The 25,600-nt window shown below is 41.5% G+C and overlaps 1 protein-coding gene across 1 annotated transcript in view; it reads left to right on the top strand.

Moving 5' to 3' along the window:
• LOC118379634 (pyruvate carboxylase, mitochondrial-like) overlaps positions 1–25,600 on the top strand; it is a 596,907-nt gene that overhangs the window by 552,505 nt on the left and 18,802 nt on the right. Inside the window, exons 26-27 of the mRNA XM_052497803.1 lie at positions 4,848–4,994; positions 5,218–5,319. Of these exons, the coding sequence (XP_052353763.1) occupies positions 4,848–4,994; positions 5,218–5,319 (249 nt within the window). The remainder of the gene's footprint in view (positions 1–4,847; positions 4,995–5,217; positions 5,320–25,600) is intronic.

Below are 25,600 nucleotides of genomic sequence, written 5' to 3'. Positions count from 1 at the left end.
ACCTGACGCTACGCTCCAAACTTTCTATCCATGAGTCTGGGAGACAACGTAAAGCCCTAGGCCATATTGTTGGTTCATTGATTGTGGAGGCTTACAGAGTTCATTTATAGGTTGACTCATTCCTTTAACTACAGAATATCTCATTACTGTGTGTTTCCAACTCCTCCTCTCTCTTCTTCATTCCTTTAACTACAGAATATCTCATTACTGTGTGTTTCCAACTCCTCCTCTCTCTTCTTCATTCCTTTTTAACTACAGAATATCTCATTACTGTGTGTTTCCAACTCCTCCTCTCTCTTCTTCATTCCTTTTTAACACATGTAAGATACTAAATTAAAGCCACACTCGTTGTGAATCCAGCCAACATGTCAGATTTTAAAAAAGCTTTTCGGCAAACATAAGAAGCTATTATATGATGAAAGCACAACAGTAAACAAAGAGAGTAGCATATTTCAACACTGCAGGCACAACACAAAATGTAGAAATAAAATATAAATCATGCCTTACCTTTGACGAGCTTCTTTTGTTGGCACTCCAATATGTCCCATAAACATCACAAATGGTCCTTTTGTTCGATTAATTCCGTCCGTATATATCCAAAATGTCAATTTATTTGGCGCTTTTGATTCAGCTTCCAAATTGCGCAACGTCACTACAAAATATTTCAAAAGTTGCCTGTAAACTTTGCCAAAACATTTCAAAGTACTTTGTTTAATACAACTTTAGGTATTTTTAAACATTAATAATCGATCAAATGGAAGACGGGTCTATCTGTGTTCAGACAACAAACCAAGCTACTTTTCAAGTCTTGCGCAACTCTCAACAGTGTTACGCAGTTCCTAGATGGCTGTACTTCTTCATTGCACAAATGAATAACCTCAACCGAATTCCAAAGACTGGTGACATCCAGTGGAAGCGGTGGGAACTGAAAACAAGTTCCTAAGAAATATCATTTTCCAATGAGACTCACTGAACAGACAGAGACCTAAAAACAAAAATCTGAACGGTTAGTCCTCAGGGTTTTTCCTGCTCCATAAGTTCTGTTATAGTCACAGACATGATTCAAACAGTTTTAGAAACTTCAGAGTGTTTTCTTTCCAAATCTACTAATAGTATGCATATCTTATATTCTTGGTATGAGTAGCAGGAAGTTGAAATTGGACATGCTAAAAGTGAAAATGCTGCACACTATAACTTAAGAAGTTATATGAAGGGAAGGCATGCAATGGAACAGGGAGCTTTCAAAATAAGAGGCATCTTCCCAGTTGGATTATCCTCAGGGTTTCGCCTGCAATATCAGTTCTGTTATACTCACAGACAATATGTTTGACAGTTTTGGAAACTTTAGAGTGTTTTCTCTCCTAATCTGACAATTATATGCATATTCTAGCTTCTGGGCCTGAGAAATAGGCAGTTTAATTTGGGTACGTTTTTCATCCAAACATCAAAATACTGCCCCCTACACTCAACAGGTTTTAACTACAGAATATCTCAGTACCATGTGTTTCCTTCTCCTCCTCTCTCTCCTTCATTCCTTTCTCCAGAACACGGAGAAGGGCAGTCAAAACTTTAATTAAACATGTTTTGTTGTGAAAACATGTTACTATTGATGTTCCCGAAAAGATTTCACTTGATCTCCCAAATGAAGAAGCGGGTAGCTGCAGGAACAGGGTTGGAGAGACCATCCATTATAGACAGAATACCAGCTGATTGCTTCTTCTTCCCTAAATAGTTCTTGCATAGTTTGGAGATGTGATTTGGGTCATTGTCCTGTTGTAGGAGGAAACTGGTTCCAGTTAAGTGCCGTCCACAGGGTATGGCGTTGCAAAATGGAGTGATAGCCTTTCTTCTTCAAGAGCCCTTTTACCCTGTACAAATCTCCCACTTTACCACCACCAGACCACCAGATCATCACATTGTCTCCATCATGCTTGACAGATGTCGTCAAGCATTTCTCAAGCATTTTCTCTCAGGAATGTTCTTCTTTGTGATCCGAACACCTCAAACTTAGATTAATCTGTCCATAACACTTTTTTCCAATCATCCTCTGTCCAGTGTCAGTGTTCTTTTGCCCATCTTAATCTTTTATTTTTATTGGCCAGTCTGAGTTATGGCTTTTTCTTTGCAACTCTGCCTAAAAGTCCAGCATCCCGGTGTCGACCTCTTAACTTTTGACGTTGATACTGGTGTTTTGCGGATACTATTTAATGAAGGTGCCAGTTGAGGACTTGTGAGGCGTCTGTTTTCTCAAACTAGACACTCTAATGTACTTATCCTCTTCCTCAGTTGTGCACCGGGGCCTCCCACTCCTCTTTCTATTCTGGTTAGAGCCAGTTGTGTTGTTCTGTGAAGGGAGTAGTACACAAATTTATACGAGATCTTCAGTTTCTTGGCAATTTCTCGCATGGAATAGCCTTCATTTCTCAGAACAAGAATAGACTGACGAGTTTCAGAAGAAAGTTATTTGTTTCTGGACATTTTGAGCCTGTAATCAAACCCACAAATGCTGATGCTCCAGAGACTCAACTAGTATAAAGAAGGCCCGTTTTAATTGCTTCTTTAAAATCAGAACAACAGTTTTCAGCTGTGATAACATAATAGCAAAAGGGTTTTCTAATGATCAATTAGCCTTTTAAAATTATAAACTTCGATTAGCTAACACAACGTGTCAATGGAACACAGGAGTGATGGTTGCTGATAATGGGCCTCTGTACACCTATGTAGATATTCCATTATAAAGCAACCGTTTCCAGCTACAATAGTCATTTACAACATTAACAAAGTCTACACAGTATTTCTGATTAATTTAATATTATTTTAATGAACAATTTATTGGATTTGATTTAAAAAACAAGGACATTTAAAAGTGACCCCAAACCTTTGAATGGTAGTGTATGTATGTATATATATATATATATATATATATATATATATATATATATATATATATAGTTGTGTATATGTTTATATATATATATATATATTTGGGGTTCTGAGTAAAACAACTTTACACAAGCTCTTGAGGCATTTATAAATCATATCTTCAAGAATATATAATTAATTTAAAAGTCCAAACATGGACTGTACTAATCCCAGATCATCAAAGATAAAAACTGTTCCCATCTCAGAATACCCCAGTGAGGGACAATCAGTGAAGCCTGAGTGAGTTTCCCCATAGATCAACTCTTTTTGTTATGTCATTGTGACAATCAGTGAAGCCTGAGTGAGTTTCCCCATAGATCAACTCTTTTTGTTATGTCATTGTGACAATCATTGAAGCCTGAGTGAGTTTCCCCATAGATCAACTCTTTTTGTTATGTCATTGTGTCAAACATAAGCCTTAACTCTTCTGATCAACTATTTTTGTTAAGCATACTAATTTCAGTGAACAGTGAGTTTCCCCATAGATCAACTCTTTTTGTTAATATTGTGACAATCAGTGAACTCCATCTTGAGTTTCCAAAAACTAGAAACTGTAAACATCACGTCTCTTCTCCATGTTTTGTTCTGTCATAGACAATGTTTAACTGATGAGTTACCCATAGACAACATTATGTCACATGACAACATTGAACGCAAACACACAAATGAACACCCATAGATCAACTCTTTTGTTATGTCATTGTGACAATCAGACAGGCCACAGTGAGTTTCCCCATAGATCACTCTTTTTGTTATGTCATTGTGACAATCAAACCCAGTGAGTTTCCCCATAGATCAACTCTTTTGTTATGTCATGACTGACAATCAGTATCAAGTTTCCCCAATCAACTCTTTTGTATATGTCATTGTGACAATCCCTCTAGTTTTATCAACTCTTTTTGGTATGTCATTGTGTCAAACATACGCTTAACTCTTCTGGCTAATTGCCAAGCATACTAATTTCCTAGAACAAATTCAAGAAAAGCTCATAATATAGAGCAACGATTGAACTCCATCTTGGTTTTCCAAAAACTAGAAACTGTAAACACGTCACGTCTCTTCTCCATGTTCTGTGTCTGTATAGACATGTTTAACTGATAGATACACACACACACACATTAGCACATACACACATTAGCACACGCAAACACACAAATGAACACACACACACACACACACACACACACATTAACACGCACACATACAGACAGGCACACACACACACTCCCACTAACACACACTCTACACAAACCCACACATTGTTAAACTAGATGTCTCCGTTGGGTAATGGGGATGACTATCAATCATATCAATCCAATCATCCTTACCGTATATGCTGTTGTCCTCTCCCTCTCTCTTTATCACGTTCTTAACTTTGGCTCTTTCATATGTCCCCTAGCTGACTGTTTTTCCACCAAGGAAAAGGAGACATAAGAGAGAGAGAGAGATGACAGAGCAGAATGAGGAAGATGAGAGAAGTACTTGAGAGAAAGAGAAAAGATGAGAGAAGAGAGAAGTCTTTACGATGGCTGTCTCCTTTCCTATAAAGGAATGTGTGTATGTATTTAATTAGCCAATTATCAACAAGGGTGGTCCTGTACTGGCCACTCGTCACAGGGGAACTGCAGAGGTTCTTAGAACACTTGAGTGGCACTCCTGGAACACAATAGAATGTTCAATTTTTCTGTCTTCCACAATTTTTTTGTGGCCTACTGTCAGTTAATTAACGTTGGCACGGCAACCATGTCCAACTTATAACACTTTTTTTCCACCAAGGAAAAGGAGACATAATGTCCTTGAGACGGTAGATGACAGCAGCAGAATGAGGAAGATGAGGAAGTACTTGACGAAAGAGAAAAGATGACCAATATGAAGTCTTTACGATGGCTGTCTCCCTTCTCCCAGATGGCACCCACACCCCACAGGTTCTAAAATCCCTCCCCCGTATCGAGGGCCGTCCTGGTGCCACCCTGCCTCCCCTGGACTTCGATGCCCTGGAGGCCGGGCTTCGCACGTTGCACACACATGACATCACACAGGAGGATGTGATGTCAGCGGCCATGTATCCCAAGGTATTTTATATGTATACTCAGGTACGGATGGTAGTGAGAATAGATGTTCATGTTATACTCTGTCTTTCTCTCTGTTCTCTCTCTGTTCTCTCTCTATTCTCTTGTTTTCTCTCTGTTCTCTCTCTGTTCTCTCTGTTCTCTCTCTGTATCCTCTCTATGTGTCCTCTCTCTTCTCTCTCTCTCTCTCTCTCTCTGTCTCTGTCTCTGTCTCTCTGTCTCTCAGGTGTTCCAGGAGTACAAGGAGTTCACAGGTAGCTTCGGTCCCGTCGACTGCCTCAGCACACGACTCTTCTTGGACGGGCCCAAGATAGCAGAGGAGTTTCAGGTTGGTGGTAATATCTTGGTTTCTTTTAAGCATCTTTGGTACAGCCCTCTCTTTTTTTCTAGCTGAGCAGTTTGAGGTGTATTGTAGGGTATAATAATGTATATTAATTAATAATTCATATTTATCCTGAGAGTCCCAGGAAATACCACAAAAATCAGAAGCATAAACATTTAAAGTTTAATTAACTTTAATTAAAACCAAGATATGGTTTTAGTGCCAAAGTTCTCCCCAAATAAGAGGGGCACTGCGTCACCTTGTTGGCTTGGCTGTTCCACTTTGTCGGCTTGGCTGCTCCACCTTGTCGGCTGCTCCACCTTGTCGGCTGCTTCACCTTGTCGGCTGCTCCACCTTGTCGGCTGCTCCACCTTGTCGGCTGCTCCACCTTGTCGGCTGCTCCACCTTGTCGGCTGCTCCACCTTGTCGGCTGCTCCACCTTGTCGGCTGCGTCACCTTGTCAGCTGCTCCACCTTGTCAGCTGCTCCACCTTGTCGGCTGCTCCACCTTGTCGGCTGCTCCACCTTGTCGGCTGCTCCACCTTGTCGGCTGCGTCACCTTGTCAGCTGCTCCACCTTGTCGGCTGCTCCACCTTGTCGGTTTGGCTGCTCCACCTTGTCGGCTGCTCCCCCTTGTCGGCTGCCCCCCCTTGTCGGTTGCTCCACCTCGTCGGCTTGGCTGCTCCACCTTGTCGGCTGCGTCACCTTGTCGGCTGCTCCCCCTTGTTGGCTGCTCCACCTTGTCGGCTGCTGCACCTTGTCGGCTGCTCCACCTTGTCGGCTTGGCTGCTCCACTATGGAAAGATTTCAGATTAAACTGATATTTAGTTTAGTATAGAGCAACTATCTTTGATCAGTTACATTGTTGTCAATTGCGAAACAGGCTGTTCATAAATTCAGAGAGCTATTATGTTCCTGAATTAATTCAGCGCGTTTCAGTAAGGCTATCTCGACACGGAGTGTTTACAGGGCCCACGGAACGCAGCCGGAGTATAGACTATAGTCTCTTTGTAACAGCAGTCAAACAAAAGTCAAATGACCAAAGCTGCTAAAGCTTTGCTCGATAACATCCTTCAACGAATTACAGGATATCTCCTATATTTGTCACCATCTCTGATGATTCTACAGACGGCGGATCAGCTCGTGAATAAACGGGGAGACGAAGACAGGAAATACTTTAAATATCAAGGTATCTTATTAACGTGGGGATCAACTCTGTTGTATAAAATATCCATATCTACTGTCATAGCGTTTGTTCTACCGAAGCTCTCGTGCAGTAGGAGACAGAGCGCAGAGAAGCGAGGAATGTTACAGCTGTATTTTGACAAGCTGTGAGAGATGTGCTTTGATAATGCCACCTATGAAATACAGAATAAAGTTAGGATTTTGGGGGGCGTTTCAGTGGGACAGGATGATAACAAAGTCTTTTCCCTCATGTCTCTATGAATTGTTTTTAACCCGACTTCATGTCTGTGTCAGAAAACATAGTGAATTATGCATAGGACTGTCAACATTGGTGGCTACCAAAAAAAAGACACGTTATTTTATAGGCGTTGTTTTTTTAAATATATATATATGGGTTATTTAACAGTGTTTAAACTGCGTTCGTGTGCTTTTGAAATCAATGGCGACTTCAGTGTGAAGTGAACGGGCAAACAGGCTTCTACAACCTGCTGGGATAATGTGCCATTGTGGAATTGCATTAGTGTCACATTGGGGAAAATGTTGGAATGTCTTGTCATTTTATTTTTTGGGATGGGAAATGTGAAGTGTGTCCCCGGGACAGTCCTGGGATCCTGGTTACCCATGTTACCCATGTTACCCCTGTTACTCATGTTACAGATGTTACCCATGTTACCCCTGCTACCCATGTTACCCATGTTACAGATGTTACCCCTGTTACCCCTGCTACCCATGTTACCCATGTTACAGATGTTACCCATGTTACCCATGTTACAGATGTTACCCATGTTACAGATGTTACCCATGTTACCCATGTTACCCATGTTACCCATGTTACCCATGTTACCCATGTTACCCATGTTACAGATGTTACCCATGTTACCCATGTTACAGATGTTACCCATGTTACCCATGTTACAGATGTTACCCATGTTACCCATGTTACAGATGTTACCCATGTTACCCATGTTACAGATGTTACCCATGTTACCCATGTTACCCATGTTACAGATGTTACCCATGTTACCCATGTTACCCATGTTACCCATGTTACCCATGTTACAGATGTTACATGTTACCCATGTTACCCATGTTACCCATGTTACAGATGTTACCCATGTTACCCATGTTACCCATGTTACCCATGTTACCCATGTTACAGATGTTACCCATGTTACCCATGTTACCCATGTTACCCATGTTACCCATGTTACAGATGTTACCCATGTTACCCATGTTACCCATGTTACCCATGTTACAGATGTTACCCATGTTACCCATGTTACCCATGTTACCCATGTTACAGATGTTACCCATGTTACCCATGTTACCCATGTTACAGATGTTACCCATGTTACCCATGTTACAGATGTTACCCATGTTACCCATGTTACAGATGTTACCCATGTTACAGATGTTACCCATGTTACCCATGTTGCAGATGTTACCCATGTTACCCATGTTACCCATGTTACAGATGTTACCCATGTTTACAGATGTTACCCATGTTACCCATGTTACAGATGTTACCCATGTTACCCATGTTACCCATGTCATTACCCATGTTACCCATGTTACCCCCATGTTATGTTACCCATGTTACAGATGTTACCCATGTTTATGTTACCCATGTTACCCATGTTACCCATGTTACCCCATGTTACCCATGTTACCCATGTTACCCATGTTACCCATGTTACCCATGTTACCCATGTTACAGATGTTACCCATGTTACCCATGTTACCCAGATGTTACCCATGTTACCCATGTTACCCATGTTACCCATGTTACCCATGTTACCCATGTTACCCCATGTTACAGATGTTACCCATGTTACCCACCCATGTTACCCATGTTACAGATGTTACCCATGTTACCCATGTTACCCATGTTACCCATGTTACCCATGTTACCCATGTTACCCATGTTGCCCAAACAATGTTACCCATGTTACCCATGTTACCCATGTTACAGATGTTACCCATGTTACCCATGTTACCCATGTTTAACCAGATGTTACCCATGTTACCCATGTTACCCATGTTACCCATGTTACCCATGTTACCCATACCCATGTTACCCATGTTACAGATGTTACCCATGTTACCCATGTTACAGATACCCATGTTACCCAGATGTTACCCATGTTACCCATAATGTTACCCATGTTACCCATGTTACCCATGTTACCCATGTTACCCATGTTACCCATGTTACCCATGTTACCCATGTTACCCAGATGTTACCCATGTTACCCATGTTACCCATGTTACCCATGTTACCCATGTTACCCATGTTACAGATGTTACCCATGTTACCCATGTTACAGATGTTACCCATGTTACCCATGTTACCCATGTTACAGATGTTACCCATGTTACAGATGTTACCCATGTTACCCATGTTACAGATGTTACCCATGTTACCCATGTTACCCATGTTACCCATGTTACAGATGTTACCCATGTTACCCATGTTACCCATGTTACCCATGTTACCCATGTTACCCATGTTACCCATGTTACCATGATGTTACCCATGTTACCCAGATGTTACCCATGTTACCCCCATGTTACCCATGTTACCCATGTTACCCATGTTACCCATGTTACCCATGTTACCCATGTTACAGATGTTACCCATGTTGCCCATGTTACCCATGTTACAGATGTTACCCATACCCATGTTACAGATGTTACCCATGTTACCCATGTTACCCATGTTACCCATGTTACCCATGTTACCCATGTTACCCATGTTACCCATGTGCCCACCCATGTTACCCATGTTACCCATGTTACAGATGTTACCGATGTTACCCATGTTACCCATGTTACCCATGTTACAGATGTTACCCATGTTACCCATGTTACCCATGTTACAGATGTTACCCATGTTACCCATGTTACAGATGTTGCCCATGTTACCCATGTTACCCATATTACCCCATGTTGCCCATGTTACAGATGTTACCCATGTTACCCATGTTACCCATGTTACAGGTGTTGCCCATGTTACCCATGTTACCCATGTTACCCATGTTACAGGTGTTGCCCATGTTACCCATGTTACCCATGTTACAGATGTTACCCATGTTACCCATGTTACCCATGTTACATGTTACCCATGTTACCCATGTTACCCATGTTACCCATGTTACCCATGTTACCCATGTTACCCATGTTACCCATGTTACCCATGTTACCCATGTTACCCATGTTACAGATGTTACCCATGTTACCCATGTTACAGATGTTACCCATGTTACCCATGTTACCCATGTTACCCATGTTACCCATGTTACCCATGTTACCCATGTTACCCATGTTACCCATGTTACCCATGTTACCCATGTTACAGATGTTACCCATGTTACCCATGTTACCCATGTTACCCATGTTACAGATGTTACCCATGTTACCCATGTTACCCATGTTACCCAGATGTTACCCATGTTACCCATGTTACCCATGTTACCCATGTTACAGCATGTTACAGATGTTACCCATGTTACCCATGTTACAGATGTTACCCATGTTACCCATGTTACCCATGTTACCCATGTTACAGATGTTACCCATGTTACCCATGTTACAGATGTTACCCATGTTACAGATGTTACCCATGTTACCCATGTTACCCATGTTACAGATGTTACCCATGTTATCCATGTTACAGATGTTACCCATGTTACCCATGTTACCCATGTTACAGATGTTACCCATGTTACCCATGTTACAGATGTTACCCATGTTACCCATGTTACAGATGTTACCCATGTTACCCATGTTACAGATGTTACCCATGTTACCCATGTTACAGATGTTACCCATGTTACCCATGTTACCCATGTTACAGATGTTACCCATGTTACCCATGTTACAGATGTTACCCATGTTACCCATGTTACCCATGTTACAGATGTTACCCATGTTACCCATGTTACCCATGTTACCCATGTTACAGATGTTACAGATGTTGCCCCATGTTACCCATGTTACCCATGTTACCCATGTTACAGATGTTGCCCATGTTACCCATGTTACAGATGTTACCCATGTTACCCATGTTACCCATGTTACCCATGTTACCCATGTTACCCATGTTACCCATGTTACAGATGTTACCCATGTTACCCATGTTACCCATGTTACCCATGTTACCCATGTTACCCATGTTACCCATGTTACCCATGTTACCCATGTTACCCATGTTACCCATGTTACAGATGTTACCCATGTTACCCATGTTACCCATGTTACAGATGTTACCCATGTTACCCATGTTACAGATGTTACCCATGTTACAGATGTTACCCATGTTACCCATGTTACCCATGTTACCCATGTTACCCATGTTACCCATGTTACAGATGTTACCCATGTTACCATGTTACCCATGTTACCCATGTTACAGATGTTACCCATGTTACCCATGTTACCCATGTTACCCATGTTACCCATGTTACCCATGTTGCCATGTTACCCATGTTACAGATGTTACCCATGTTACAGATGTTACAGATGTTACCAATGTTACAGATGTTACCCATGTTACCCATGTTACCCCCATGTTACCCATGTTACAGGTGTTGCCCATGTTACCCATGTTACCCATGTTACCCATGTTACCCATGTTACCCATGTTACCCATGTTACAGATGTTACAGATGTTACCCATGTTACAGATGTTACCCATGTTACAGATGTTACCCATGTTACAGATGTTACCCATGTTACCCATGTTACCCATGTTACAGATGTTACCCATGTTACCCATGTTACAGATGTTACCCATGTTACAGATGTTACCCATGTTACCCATGTTACCCATGTTACAGATGTTACCCATGTTACCCATGTTACCCATGTTACAGATGTTACCCATGTTACAGATGTTACCCATGTTACAGATGTTACCCATGTTACCCATGTTACAGATGTTACCCATGTTACCCATGTTACAGATGTTACCCATGTTACAGATGTTACCCATGTTACCCATGTTACAGATGTTACAGATGTTACCCATGTTACAGATGTTACCCATGTTACCGATGTTACAGATGTTACCCATGTTACAGATGTTACCCATGTTACAGATGTTACCCATGTTACAGATGTTACCCATGTTACCCATGTTACAGATGTTACCCATGTTACCCATGTTACCCATGTTACAGATGTTACCCATGTTACCCATGTTACAGATGTTACCCATGTTACCCATGTTACAGATGTTACCCATGTTACCCATGTTACACATGTTACCCATGTTACCCATGTTACCCATGTTACAGATGTTACCCATGTTACAGATGTTACCCATGTTACCCATGTTACAGATGTTACAGATGTTACCCATGTTACAGATGTCATACCCATGTTACCCATGTTACCCATGTTACAGATACCCAGATGTTACCCATGTTACCCATGTTGCCCATGTACAGATGTTACCAGATGTTACCCATGTTACCCATGTTACAGATGTTACCCATGTTACCCATGTTACCCATGTTACCCATGTTACAGATGTTACCCATGTTACCCATGTTACAGATGTTACCCATGTTACCCATGTTACCCATGTTACAGATGTTACCCATGTTACCCATGTTACCCATGTTACCCATGTTACAGATGTTACCCATGTTACCCATGTTACCCATGTTACCCATGTTACCCATGTTACCCATGTTACCCATGTTACCCATGTTACCCATGTTACCCATGTTACCCATGTTACCCATGTTACCCATGTTACCCATGTTACCAGATGTTACCCATGTTACCCATGTTACAGATGTTACCCATGTTACCCATGTTACCCATGTTACAGATGTTACCCATGTTACCCATGTTACCCATGTTACCCATGTTACCCATGTTACCCATGTTACAGATGTTACCCATGTTACCCATGTTACAGATGTTACCCATGTTACCCATGTTACAGATGTTACCCATGTTACCCATGTTACAGATGTTACAGATGTTACCCATGTTACAGATGTTACCCATGTTACCCATGTTACAGATGTTACAGATGTTATCCATGTTACCCATGTTGCCCATGTTACAGATGTTACAGATGTTACAGATGTTACCCATGTTACCCATGTTACAGATGTTATCCATGTTACAGATATTACCCATGTTACAGATGTTACCCATGTTACAGATGTTACCCATGTTACCCATGTTACCCATGTTACCCATGTTACCCAGATGTTACCCATGTTACCCATGTTACCATGTTACCCATGTTACCCATGTTACCCATGTTACAGATGTTACCCATGTTACCCATGTTACAGATGTTACCCATGTTACCAGATGTTACCCATGTTACCCATGTTACCCATGTTACCCATGTTACCCATGTTTACAGATGTTACCCATGTTACCCATGTTACCCATGTTACAGACCCATGTTACCCATGTTACCCAGATGTTACCCATGTTACAGATGTTACCCATGTTACCCATGTTACCCATGTTACCCATGTTACCCATGTTACCCATGTTACCCATGTTGTTACAGATGTTACCCATGTTACCCATGTTACCCATGTTACCCATGTACCCATGTTACCCATGTTACCCATACCCATGTTACCCATGTTACCCATGTTACCCATGTTACCCATGTTACCCATGTTACCCATGTTACCCATGTTACAGATGTTACCCATGTTACAGATGTTACCCATGTTACCCATGTTACCCATGTTACAGATGTTACCCATGTTACCCATGTTACAGATGTACCCATGCCCATGTTACCCAGATGTTACCCATGTTACCCATGTTACCCATGTTACCCATGTTACCCATGTTACAGATACATGTTACCCATGTTACCCATGTTACAGATGTTACCCATGTTGCAGATGTTACCCATGTTACCCATGTTACAGATGTTACCCATGTTACCCATGTTACCCATGTTACAGATGTTACCCATGTTACCCATGTTACCCATGTTACCCATGTTACCCATGTTACAGATGTTACCCATGTTACCCATGTTACCCATGTTACCCATGTTACAGATGTTACCCATGTTACCCATGTTACAGATGTTACCCATGTTACCCATGTTACCCATGTTACCCATGTTACCCATGTTACAGATGTTACCCATGTTACCCATGTTACAGATGTTACCCATGTTACCCATGTTACAGATGTTACCCATGTTACCCATGTTACAGATGTTACCCATGTTACCCATGTTACAGATGTTACCCATGTTACCCATGTTACCCATGTTACCCATGTTACCCATGTTACCCATGTTACCCATGTTACAGATGTTACCCATGTTACAGATGTTACCCATGTTACCCATGTTACAGATGTTACCCATGTTACCCATGTTACCCATGTTACCCATGTTACAGATGTTACCCATGTTACAGATGTTACCCATGTTACCCATGTTACCCATGTTACCCATGTTACAGATGTTACCCATGTTACCCATGTTACCCATGTTACCCATGTTACAGATGTTACCCATGTTACCCATGTTACCCATGTTACCCATGTTACCCATGTTACAGATGTTACCCATGTTACACATGTTACCCATGTTACAGATGTTACCCATGTTGCAGATGTTACCCATGTTACCCATGTTACAGATGTTACCCATGTTACCCATGTTACCCATGTTACCCATGTTACAGATGTTACCCATGTTACCCATGTTACCCATGTTACAGATGTTACCCATGTTACAGATGTTACCCATGTTACAGATGTTACCCATGTTGCAGATGTCACCCATGTTACAGATGTTACCCATGTTGCAGATGTTACCCATGTTACCCATGTTACCCATGTTACCCATGTTACCCATGTTACCCATGTTACAGATGTTACCCATGTTACAGATGTTACCCATGTTACAGATGTTACCCATGTTACATGTTACCCATGTTACCCATGTTACCCATGTTACCCATGTTACCCATGTTACAGATGTTACCCATGTTACCCATGTTACCCATGTTACCCATGTTACAGATGTTACCCATGTTACCCATGTTACCCATGTTACAGATGTTACCCATGTTGCAGATGTTACCCATGTTACAGATGTTACCCATGTTACAGATGTTACCCATGTTACCCATGTTACAGATGTTACCCATGTTACCCATGTTACCCATGTTACAGATGTTACCCATGTTACCCATGTTACAGATGTTACCCATGTTACCCATGTTACAGATGTCATCCATGTTATTACATTTTCAGACTGAACAACAGATTAACTGACTTCTTTCTTGGTGAGCCCACTTCTGTTCATCTCTTTAAACATTTATTTGAACCAACTTTATCGACAACCTTCTCGATTCTATTTGTTACTAGGAAACCAAGTTCCCTGGAAATGTTATCTCATTTTCTACATGAACAGAAAATAACTTATTTTGAGAGTGAATCTTTATTTATTAGAAATAGAGACAGAGACATACAGACAGAGACATACAGACAGAGACATACAGACAGAGACATACAGACAGAGACATACAGACAGAGACATACAGACAGAGACATAGAGATCAGATACATACAGACAGAGACATAGAGACAGAGACATAGAGATCAGAGACATACACACAGAGACATACAGACAGAGACATACAGACAGAGACATAGAGACATACAGACAGAGACATAGAGACAGAGACATAGAAACAGAGACATACAGACAGAGACATACAGACAGAGACATACAGACAGAGACATACAGACAGAGACATACAGACAGAGACATAGAGACAGAGACAGAGACATGGAGACAGAGACATGGAGACAGAGACATGGAGACAGAGACATACAGACAGAGACATACAGACAGAGACATACAGACAGAGACAGAGACAGAGACATACAGACAGAGACATACAGACAGAGACATACAGACAGAGACATACAGACAGAGACATACAGACAGAGACATACAGACAGAGACATACAGACAGAGACATAGAGACATAGAGATCAGAGATATAGAGATCAGAGACATACAGACAGAGACATACAGACAGAGACATACAGACAGAGACATACAGACAGAGACATACAGACAGAGACATACAGACAGAGACATACAGACAGAGACATACAGACATAGAGATCAGAGACATACAGACAGAGACATACAGACAGAGACATACAGACAGAGACATACAGACAGAGACATACAGACAGAGACATAGAGATCAGAGACATAGAGATCAGAGACATACAGACAGAGACATAGAGATCAGAGACATAGAGACAGAGACATAGAGACAGAGAGATCAGAGACATACAGACAGAGACATAGAGACATAGAGATCAGAGACATAGAGATCAGAGACATAGAGACAGAGACATAGAGACAGAGACATAGAGACAGAGACATACAGACAGAGACATAGAGATCAGAGACATAGAGATCAGAGACATACAGACAGAGACATAGAGATCAGAGACATACAGACAGAGACATAGAGACAGAGACATACAGACAGAGACATAGAGACAGAGACATACAGACAGAGACATACAGACAGAGACATAGAGACATAGAGATCAGAGACATAGAGACAGAGACATAGAGACAGAGACATAGAGACAGAGACATACAGACAGAGACATACAGACAGAGACATAGAGACATAGAGATCAGAGACATAGAGACAGAGACATACAGACAGAGACATAGAGACATACAGACAGAGACATACAGACAGAGACATACAGACAGAGACATAGAGACAGAGACATACAGACAGAGACATAGAGACAGAGACATACAGACAGAGACATACAGACAGAGACATAGAGATCAGAGACATACAGACAGAGACATACAGACAGAGACATACAGACAGAGACATACAGACAGAGACATACAGACAGAGACATACAGACAGAGACATACAGACAGAGACATGCAGACAGAGACATACTGACAGAGACATAGAGACATAGTGATCAGAGACATAGAAACAGAGACATAGAAACAGAGACATAGAGACAGAGACATAGAGACAGAGACATAGAGATCAGAGACATACAGACAGAGACATACAGACAGAGACATAAAGACATAGAGACATACAGACAGAGACATAGAGACATAGAGATCAGAGATATAGAGATTAGAGACATAGAGATCAGAGACATACAGACATAGAGATCAGAGACATAGAGACAGAGACATAGAGACATAGAGATCAGAGACATACAGACAGAGACATAGAGACATAGAGATCAGAGACATAGAGATCAGAGACCTAGATACAGATACACAGAGACATAGAGATCAGAGACATAGAGACAGATACATAGAGACATAGATACATAGAGACAGAGACATAGAGAGATCAGAGAGACATAGAGATCAGAGACATACAGACAGAGACATAGAGACAGAGACATAGAGACAGAGACATACAGACAGAGACATAGAGATCAGAGACATAGAGTCAGAGACATACAGACAGAGACATACAGACAGAGACATACAGACAGAGACATACAGACAGAGACATAGAGACATAGAGATCAGAGACAGAGAGACAGAGACATAGAAAAAGAGACATACAGACAGAGACATACAGACAGAGACATAGAGACAGAGACATACAGACAGAGACATACAGACAGAGACATGCAGACAGAGACATAGAGACAGAGACATACAGACAGAGACATGCAGACAGAGACATACAGACAGAGACATAGAGACAGAGACATAGAGACAGAGACATACAGACAGAGACATACAGACAGAGACATAGAGACATAGAGATCAGAGACATAGAGATCAGAGACATAGAGATCAGAGACATAGAGACAGAGACATACAGACAGAGACATAGAGACATAGAGATTAGAGATCAGAGACATAGAGATCAGAGACATAGAGATCAGAGACATAGAGATTAGAGACATACAGACAGAGACATAGAGACAGAGACAAGCAGACAGAGACATAGAGATCAGAGACATAGAGATCAGAGACATACAGACAGAGACATACAGACAGAGACATAGAGATCAGAGACAAGCAGACAGAGACAAGCAGACAGAGACATAGAGATCAGAGACATAGAGACAGAGACATAGAGACAGAGACATACAGACATAGAGACATACAGACAGAGACATAGAGATCAGAGACATAGAGATCAGAGACATACAGACAGAGACATACAGACATAGAGATCAGAGACATAGAGACAGAGACATAGAGACATAGAGATCAGAGACATACAGACAGAGACATAGAGACATAGAGACAGAGACATACAGACAGAGACATACAGACATAGACATAGAGACAGAGACATACAGACAGAGGCATAGAGACATAGAGATCAGAGACATAGAGATTAGAGATCAGAGACATAGACAGAGACAGAGACATAGAGACAGATAGATAGAGACAGAGACATAGACATAGAGATTAGAGACAGAGACATAGAGACAGACACATAGAGATCAGATACATTGATAGAGATCAGAGACATAGAGACCAATACATAGAGACATAGATATCAGAGACATACAGACAGAGACATAGAGATCAGAGACATAGAGATCAGAGACATAGAGATCAGATACATTGATAGAGATCAGAGACATAGAGATTAGAGACCTAGAGATCGGAGACATAGAGACAGATACATTGATAGAGATTAGAGATCAGAGACATAGAGACCAATACATAGAGACAGAGACATAGATATCAGAGACATACAGACAGAGACATACAGACAGAGACATACAGACAGAGACATACAGACAGAGACATACAGACAGAGACATACAGACATAGAGATCAGAGACATAGAGATCAGAGACATACAGACAGAGACATACAGACAGAGACATACAGACAGAGACATACAGACAGAGACATAGAGACAGAGACATACAGACAGAGACATAGAGATCAGATACATAGAGATCAGAGACATACAGACAGAGACATAGAGACAGAGACATAGAGACAGAGACATAGAGACAGAGACAGAGACATAGAGACAGAGACATAGAGACAGAGACATAGAGACATAGAGATCAGAGACATAGAGACAGAGACATACAGACAGAGACATAGAGACAGAGACATACAGACAGAGACATACAGACAGAGACATAGAGATCAGAGACATAGAGATCAGAGACATACAGACAGAGACATACAGACAGAGACATACAGACAGAGACATAGAGACAGAGACATAGAGACAGAGACATACAGACAGAGACATACAGACAGAGACATAGAGACATAGAGATCAGAGACATACAGACAGAGACATACAGACAGAGACATAGAGATCAGAGACATACAGACAGAGACATACAGACAGAGACATACAGACAGAGACATACAGACAGAGACATAGAGACATAGAGATCAGAGACATAGAGACAGAGACATACAGACAGAGACATAGAGACAGAGACATACAGACAGAGACATACAGACAGAGACATAGAGATCAGAGACATACAGACAGAGACATACAGACAGAGACATACAGACAGAGACATACAGACAGAGACATACAGACAGAGACATAGAGACAGAGACATACAGACAGAGACATACAGACAGAGACATACAGACAGAGACATACAGACAGAGACATACAGACAGAGACATAGAGATCAGAGATTAGAGACATAGTGACAGAGACATAGAGACAGAGACATACAGACAGAGACATACAGACAGAGACATAGAGACATAGAGATCAGAGACATAGAGACAGAGACATACAGACAGAGACATACAGACAGAGACATACAGACAGAGACATACAGACAGAGACATACAGACAGAGACATGCAGACAGAGACATACAGACAGAGACATACAGACAGAGACATGCAGACAGAGACATACAGACAGAGACATACAGACAGAGACATACAGACAGAGACATGCAGACAGAGACATACTGACAGAGACATAGAGATCAGAGACATAGAGATCAGAGACATAGAGATTAGAGACATAGAGACAGAGACATACAGACAGAGACATACAGACAGAGACATAGAGACATAGAGATCAGAGATATAGAGATCAGAGACATAGAGATCAGAGACATAGAGACAGAGACATACAGACAGAGACATACAGACAGAGACATACAGACAGAGACATAGAGACATAGAGATCAGAGACATAGAGACAGAGACATACAGACAGAGACATACAGACAGAGACATACAGACAGAGACATGCAGACAGAGACATACAGACAGAGACATAGAGACAGAAACATACAGACAGAGACATACAGACAGAGACATACAGATATAGAGACATACAGACAGAGACATAGAGATCAGAGATCAGAGACATAGAGACAGAGACATACAGACAGAGACATAGAGACATAGAGATCAGAGACATACAGACAGAGACATAGAGACATAGAGATCAGAGACATAGAGATCAGAGACCTAGATACAGATACACAGAGACATAGAGATCAGAGACATAGAGACAGATACATAGAGACATAGATACATAGAGACAGAGACATACAGACCAGATACATAGAGACAGAGACATAGAGATTAGAGACAGATACATAGAGACAGATACATAGATACATAGAGACAGAGACATAGACATAGAGATTAGAGACAGAGACATAGAGACAGAGACATAGAGATCAGATACATTGATAGAGACAGAGACATAGAGACCAATACATAGAGACATAGATATCAGAGACATACAGACAGAGACATAGAGATCAGAGACATAGAGATAGAGATCAGAGACATAGAGATCAGATACATTGATAGAGATCAGAGACATAGAGATTAGAGACCTAGAGATAGAGACATAGAGATCAGAGACATTGATAGAGATTAGAGACAGAGACATAGAGACCAATACATAGAGACAGAGACATAGATATCAGAGACATACAGACAGAGACATAGAGATTAGAGACATAGAGATCAGAGACATAGAGACCAATACATAGAGACAGAGACATAGATATCAGAGACATAGAGATTAGAGACATAGAGATCAGAGACATAGAGACAGAGAGACAGAGACAGACAGAGACATAGAGATTAGAGACATAGAGACCAATACATAGAGACATAGATATCAGAGACATAGAGATTAGAGACATAGAGACAGAGACATACAGACAGAGACATACAGACAGAGACATACAGACAGAGACATACAGACAGAGACATACAGACAGAGACATACAGACAGAGACATACAGACAGAGACATAGAGACATAGAGACAGAGATATAGAGATCAGAGACATACAGACAGAGACATACAGACAGAGACATACAGACAGAGACATACAGACATAGAGATCAGAGACATAGAGATCAGAGACATACAGACAGAGACATACAGACAGAGACATACAGACAGACATATAGACAGAGACATAGAGACAGAGACATACAGACAGAGACATAGAGATCAGATACATAGAGATCAGAGACATAGTCAGACAGAGACATAGAGACAGAGACAGAGACAGACAGAGACAGAGACAGAGACATAGAGACAGAGACATAGAGACATAGAGATCAGAGACATAGAGATCAGAGACATAGAGATCAGAGACATAGAGACAGAGACATAGAGACAGAGACATACAGACAGAGACATAGAGATCAGAGACATACAGACAGAGACATACAGACAGAGACATAGAGATCAGAGACATACAGACAGAGACATAGAGACAGAGACATAGAGACAGAGACATACAGACAGAGACATACAGACAGAGACATACAGACAGAGACATAGAGACATAGAGATCAGAGACATAGAGACAGAGACATACAGACAGAGACAAACAGACAGAGACATACAGACAGAGACATACAGACAGAGACATACAGACAGAGACATACAGACAGAGAGATAGAGACATAGAGATCAGAGACATAGAGACAGAGACATACAGACAGAGACATAGAGACAGAGACATACAGACAGAGATACAGACAGACATACAGACAGAGACATACAGACAGAGACATAGAGACAGAGACATACAGACAGAGACATAGAGACAGAGACATACAGACAGAGACATACAGACAGAGACATAGAGATCAGAGACATAGAGACAGAGACATGCAGACAGAGACATACAGACAGAGACATACAGACAGAGACATACAGACAGAGACATACAGACAGACAGAGTCAGACAGAGACAGAGCCAGACAGAGACATACAGACAGAGACATACAGACAGAGACATAGAGACAGAGACATACTGGAGACATAGAGACATAGAGACAGAGACATAGAGACAGAGACATACAGACAGAGACATAGAGATCAGAGACATACAGACAGAGACATACAGACAGAGACATAGCAGACAGAGACATACAGACAGAGACATACAGACAGAGACATACAGACAGAGACATACAGACAGAGACATACAGACAGAGACATACAGACAGAGACATACAGACAGAGACATACAGACAGAGACATGCAGACAGAGACATATGACAGACACATAGAGACAGAGACATAGAGACAGAGACATACAGACAGAGACATAGAGACAGAGACATACAGACAGAGACATACAGACAGAGACATAGAGACATAGAGATCAGAGACACATAGAGATCAGAGACATAGAGATCAGAGACATAGAGACAGAGACATAGAGACAGAGACATAGAGACATAGAGACATAGAGATCAGAGACATAGAGATCAGAGACATACAGACAGAGACATAGAGACAGAGACATACAGACAGAGACATACAGACAGAGACATACAGACAGAGACATAGCAGACAGAGACATACAGACAGAGACATACAGACAGAGACATACAGATATAGAGACATACAGACAGAGACAGAGAGACAGAGATCAGAGACATAGAGACAGAGACATACAGACAGAGACATAGAGACAGAGACATAGAGACAGAGACATACAGACAGAGACATAGAGACAGAGACATAGAGATCAGAGACATACAGACAGAGACATAGAGACATAGAGATCAGAGACATACAGACAGAGACATACAGACAGAGACATAGAGACAGAGACATACAGACAGAGGCATAGAGACATAGAGATCAGAGACATAGAGATTAGAGATCATACATAGAGACAGAGACATAGATACATAGAGACAGAGACATAGAGACAGAGACATAGACATAGAGATTAGAGACAGAGACATAGAGACAGAGACATAGAGATCAGATACATTGATAGAGACAGAGACATAGAGATACAGATACATAGAGACAGAGACATCAGACAGAGACATACAGACAGAGACATAGAGACAGAGACATAGAGACAGAGACATAGAGACAGAGACATAGAGACAGAGACATAGAGATAGAGATAGAGACAGAGACATAGAGATCAGATACATAGATAGAGAGATCATAGAGACATAGAGACAGATACAGACAGAGACATAGAGACAGAGACATACAGACAGAGATACAGACAGAGACATACAGACAGATAATACAGACAGAGACATACAGACAGAGACATAGAGACATAGAGACAGAGTATAGAGATCAGAGACATAGAGACAGAGACATAGAGACAGAGACATACAGACAGAGACATACAGACATAGAGACAGAGACATAGAGACAGAGACATCAGACAGAGACATACAGACAGAGATACAGACAGAGACATACAGACAGAGACATACAGAGACAGAGACATAGAGACAGAGACATACAGACAGAGACATAGAGACAGAGACAATAGAGACAGAGACATAGAGACAGAGACAGAGACATAGAGACAGAGACATAGAGATCAGAGACATAGAGACAGAGACATAGAGACAGAGACATAGAGACAGAGACATAGAGACAGAGACATACAGACAGAGACATAGAGATCAGAGACATAGAGATCAGAGACATACAGACAGAGACATAGAGACAGAGATATATAGACATACAGACAGAGACATAGAGACAGAGACATAGAGACAGAGACATACAGACAGAGAGATACAGACATAGAGACAGAGAGACATAGAGACAGAGACATAGAGACAGAGAGAGACAGAGACATATAGACAGAGACATAGAGACAGAGACATACAGACAGAGACATACAGACAGAGACATAGAGACATAGAGATCAGAGACATAGAGATCAGAGACATACAGACAGAGACATAGAGACAGAGACATAGAGACAGAGAAATACAGACAGAGACATACAGACAGAGACATAGAGACAGAGACATAGAGACATAGAGACATAGAGACAGAGAGAGACAGAGAGAGACAGACAGAGACATAGAGACAGAGACATAGAGACAGAGACATAGAGACAGAGACATAGAGACATACAGACAGAGACAGACAGAGACATACAGACAGAGACATAGAGACAGAGACATAGAGACAGAGACATACAGAGACATAGAGACAGAGAGAGCTGGTCAGAGACATAAGAGACAGAGACATACAGACAGAGACATACAGACAGAGACATACAGACAGAGACATACAGACAGACATAGAGACAGAGACATACAGACAGAGACATACAGACAGAGACATACAGACAGAGACATACAGACAGAGACATACAGACAGAGACATACAGACAGAGACATACAGACAGAGACACAGAGACATAGAGACAGAGACATATAGAGACAGAGACATATAGAGACATACAGACAGAGACATAGCAGACAGAGACATACAGACAGAGACATACAGACAGAGACATACAGACAGAGACATAGAGACAGAGACATACAGACAGAGACATAGAGACAGAGACATACAGACAGAGATCAGAGACATACAGACAGAGACATAGAGATCAGAGACATAGAGACAGAGACATATAGACAGAGACAGACAGAGACATACAGACAGAGACATAGAGACAGAGACATACAGACAGAGACATACAGACAGAGACATACAGAGAGACATACAGACAGAGAGACATACAGACAGAGACAGAGAGCAGACAGAGACATACAGACAGAGACATAGAGACAGAGACATAGAGACAGAGACATAGAGACAGAGACATACAGACAGAGACATAGAGACAGAGACATAGAGATAGAGACAGAGACAGAGACATAGAGACAGAGACAGAGACATACAGACAGAGAGACAGAGACAGAGACAGACAGAGACATAGACATAGAGATCAGACATACAGACAGAGACATAGCAGACAGACATAGAGATCAGAGACATACAGACAGAGACATACAGACAGAGACATAGAGACAGAGACATAGAGACAGAGACATACAGACAGAGACATACAGACAGAGACATAGAGACAGAGACATACAGACAGAGACATACAGACAGAGACATAGAGACAGAGACATAGAGACAGAGACATAGACAGAGACATAGAGACAGAGACATAGAGACAGAGACATACAGACAGAGACATAGAGACAGAGACATAGAGACAGAGACATACAGACAGAGACATACAGACAGAGACATAGAGACAGAGACAGAGACAGAGACATACAGACAGAGACATAGAGATCAGAGACATACAGACAGAGACATAGAGACAGACAGAGACATAGAGACAGAGACATACAGACAGAGACATAGAGACAGAGACATAGAGACAGAGACATACAGACAGACAGAGACATACAGACAGAGACATAGAGACAGAGACATGCAGACAGAGACATACAGACAGACAGAGACATACAGACAGAGACATACAGACAGAGACATAGAGACAGAGACAGAGACATAGAGACAGAGACATAGAGACAGAGACATACAGAGACATAGAGACAGAGATAGAGATCAGAGACATACAGACAGAGACATACAGACAGAGACATAGAGACAGAGACATACAGACAGAGACATAGAGACAGAGAGATCAGAGACATAGAGACAGAGACATAGAGACAGAGACATAGACAGACAGAGACATACAGACAGAGACATAGAGACAGAGACATAGAGACATAGAGATCAGAGACATAGAGATCAGATACATAGAGATCAGAGACATAGAGACAGAG

The sequence above is a fragment of the Oncorhynchus keta genome, chromosome 35 (assembly GCF_023373465.1).
Source record: "Oncorhynchus keta strain PuntledgeMale-10-30-2019 chromosome 35, Oket_V2, whole genome shotgun sequence".
Lineage (NCBI taxonomy): Eukaryota > Metazoa > Chordata > Actinopteri > Salmoniformes > Salmonidae > Oncorhynchus > Oncorhynchus keta.
Note: the sequence above shows the minus strand (reverse complement) of the source record. Positions and strands in the feature narration are given on the sequence as shown.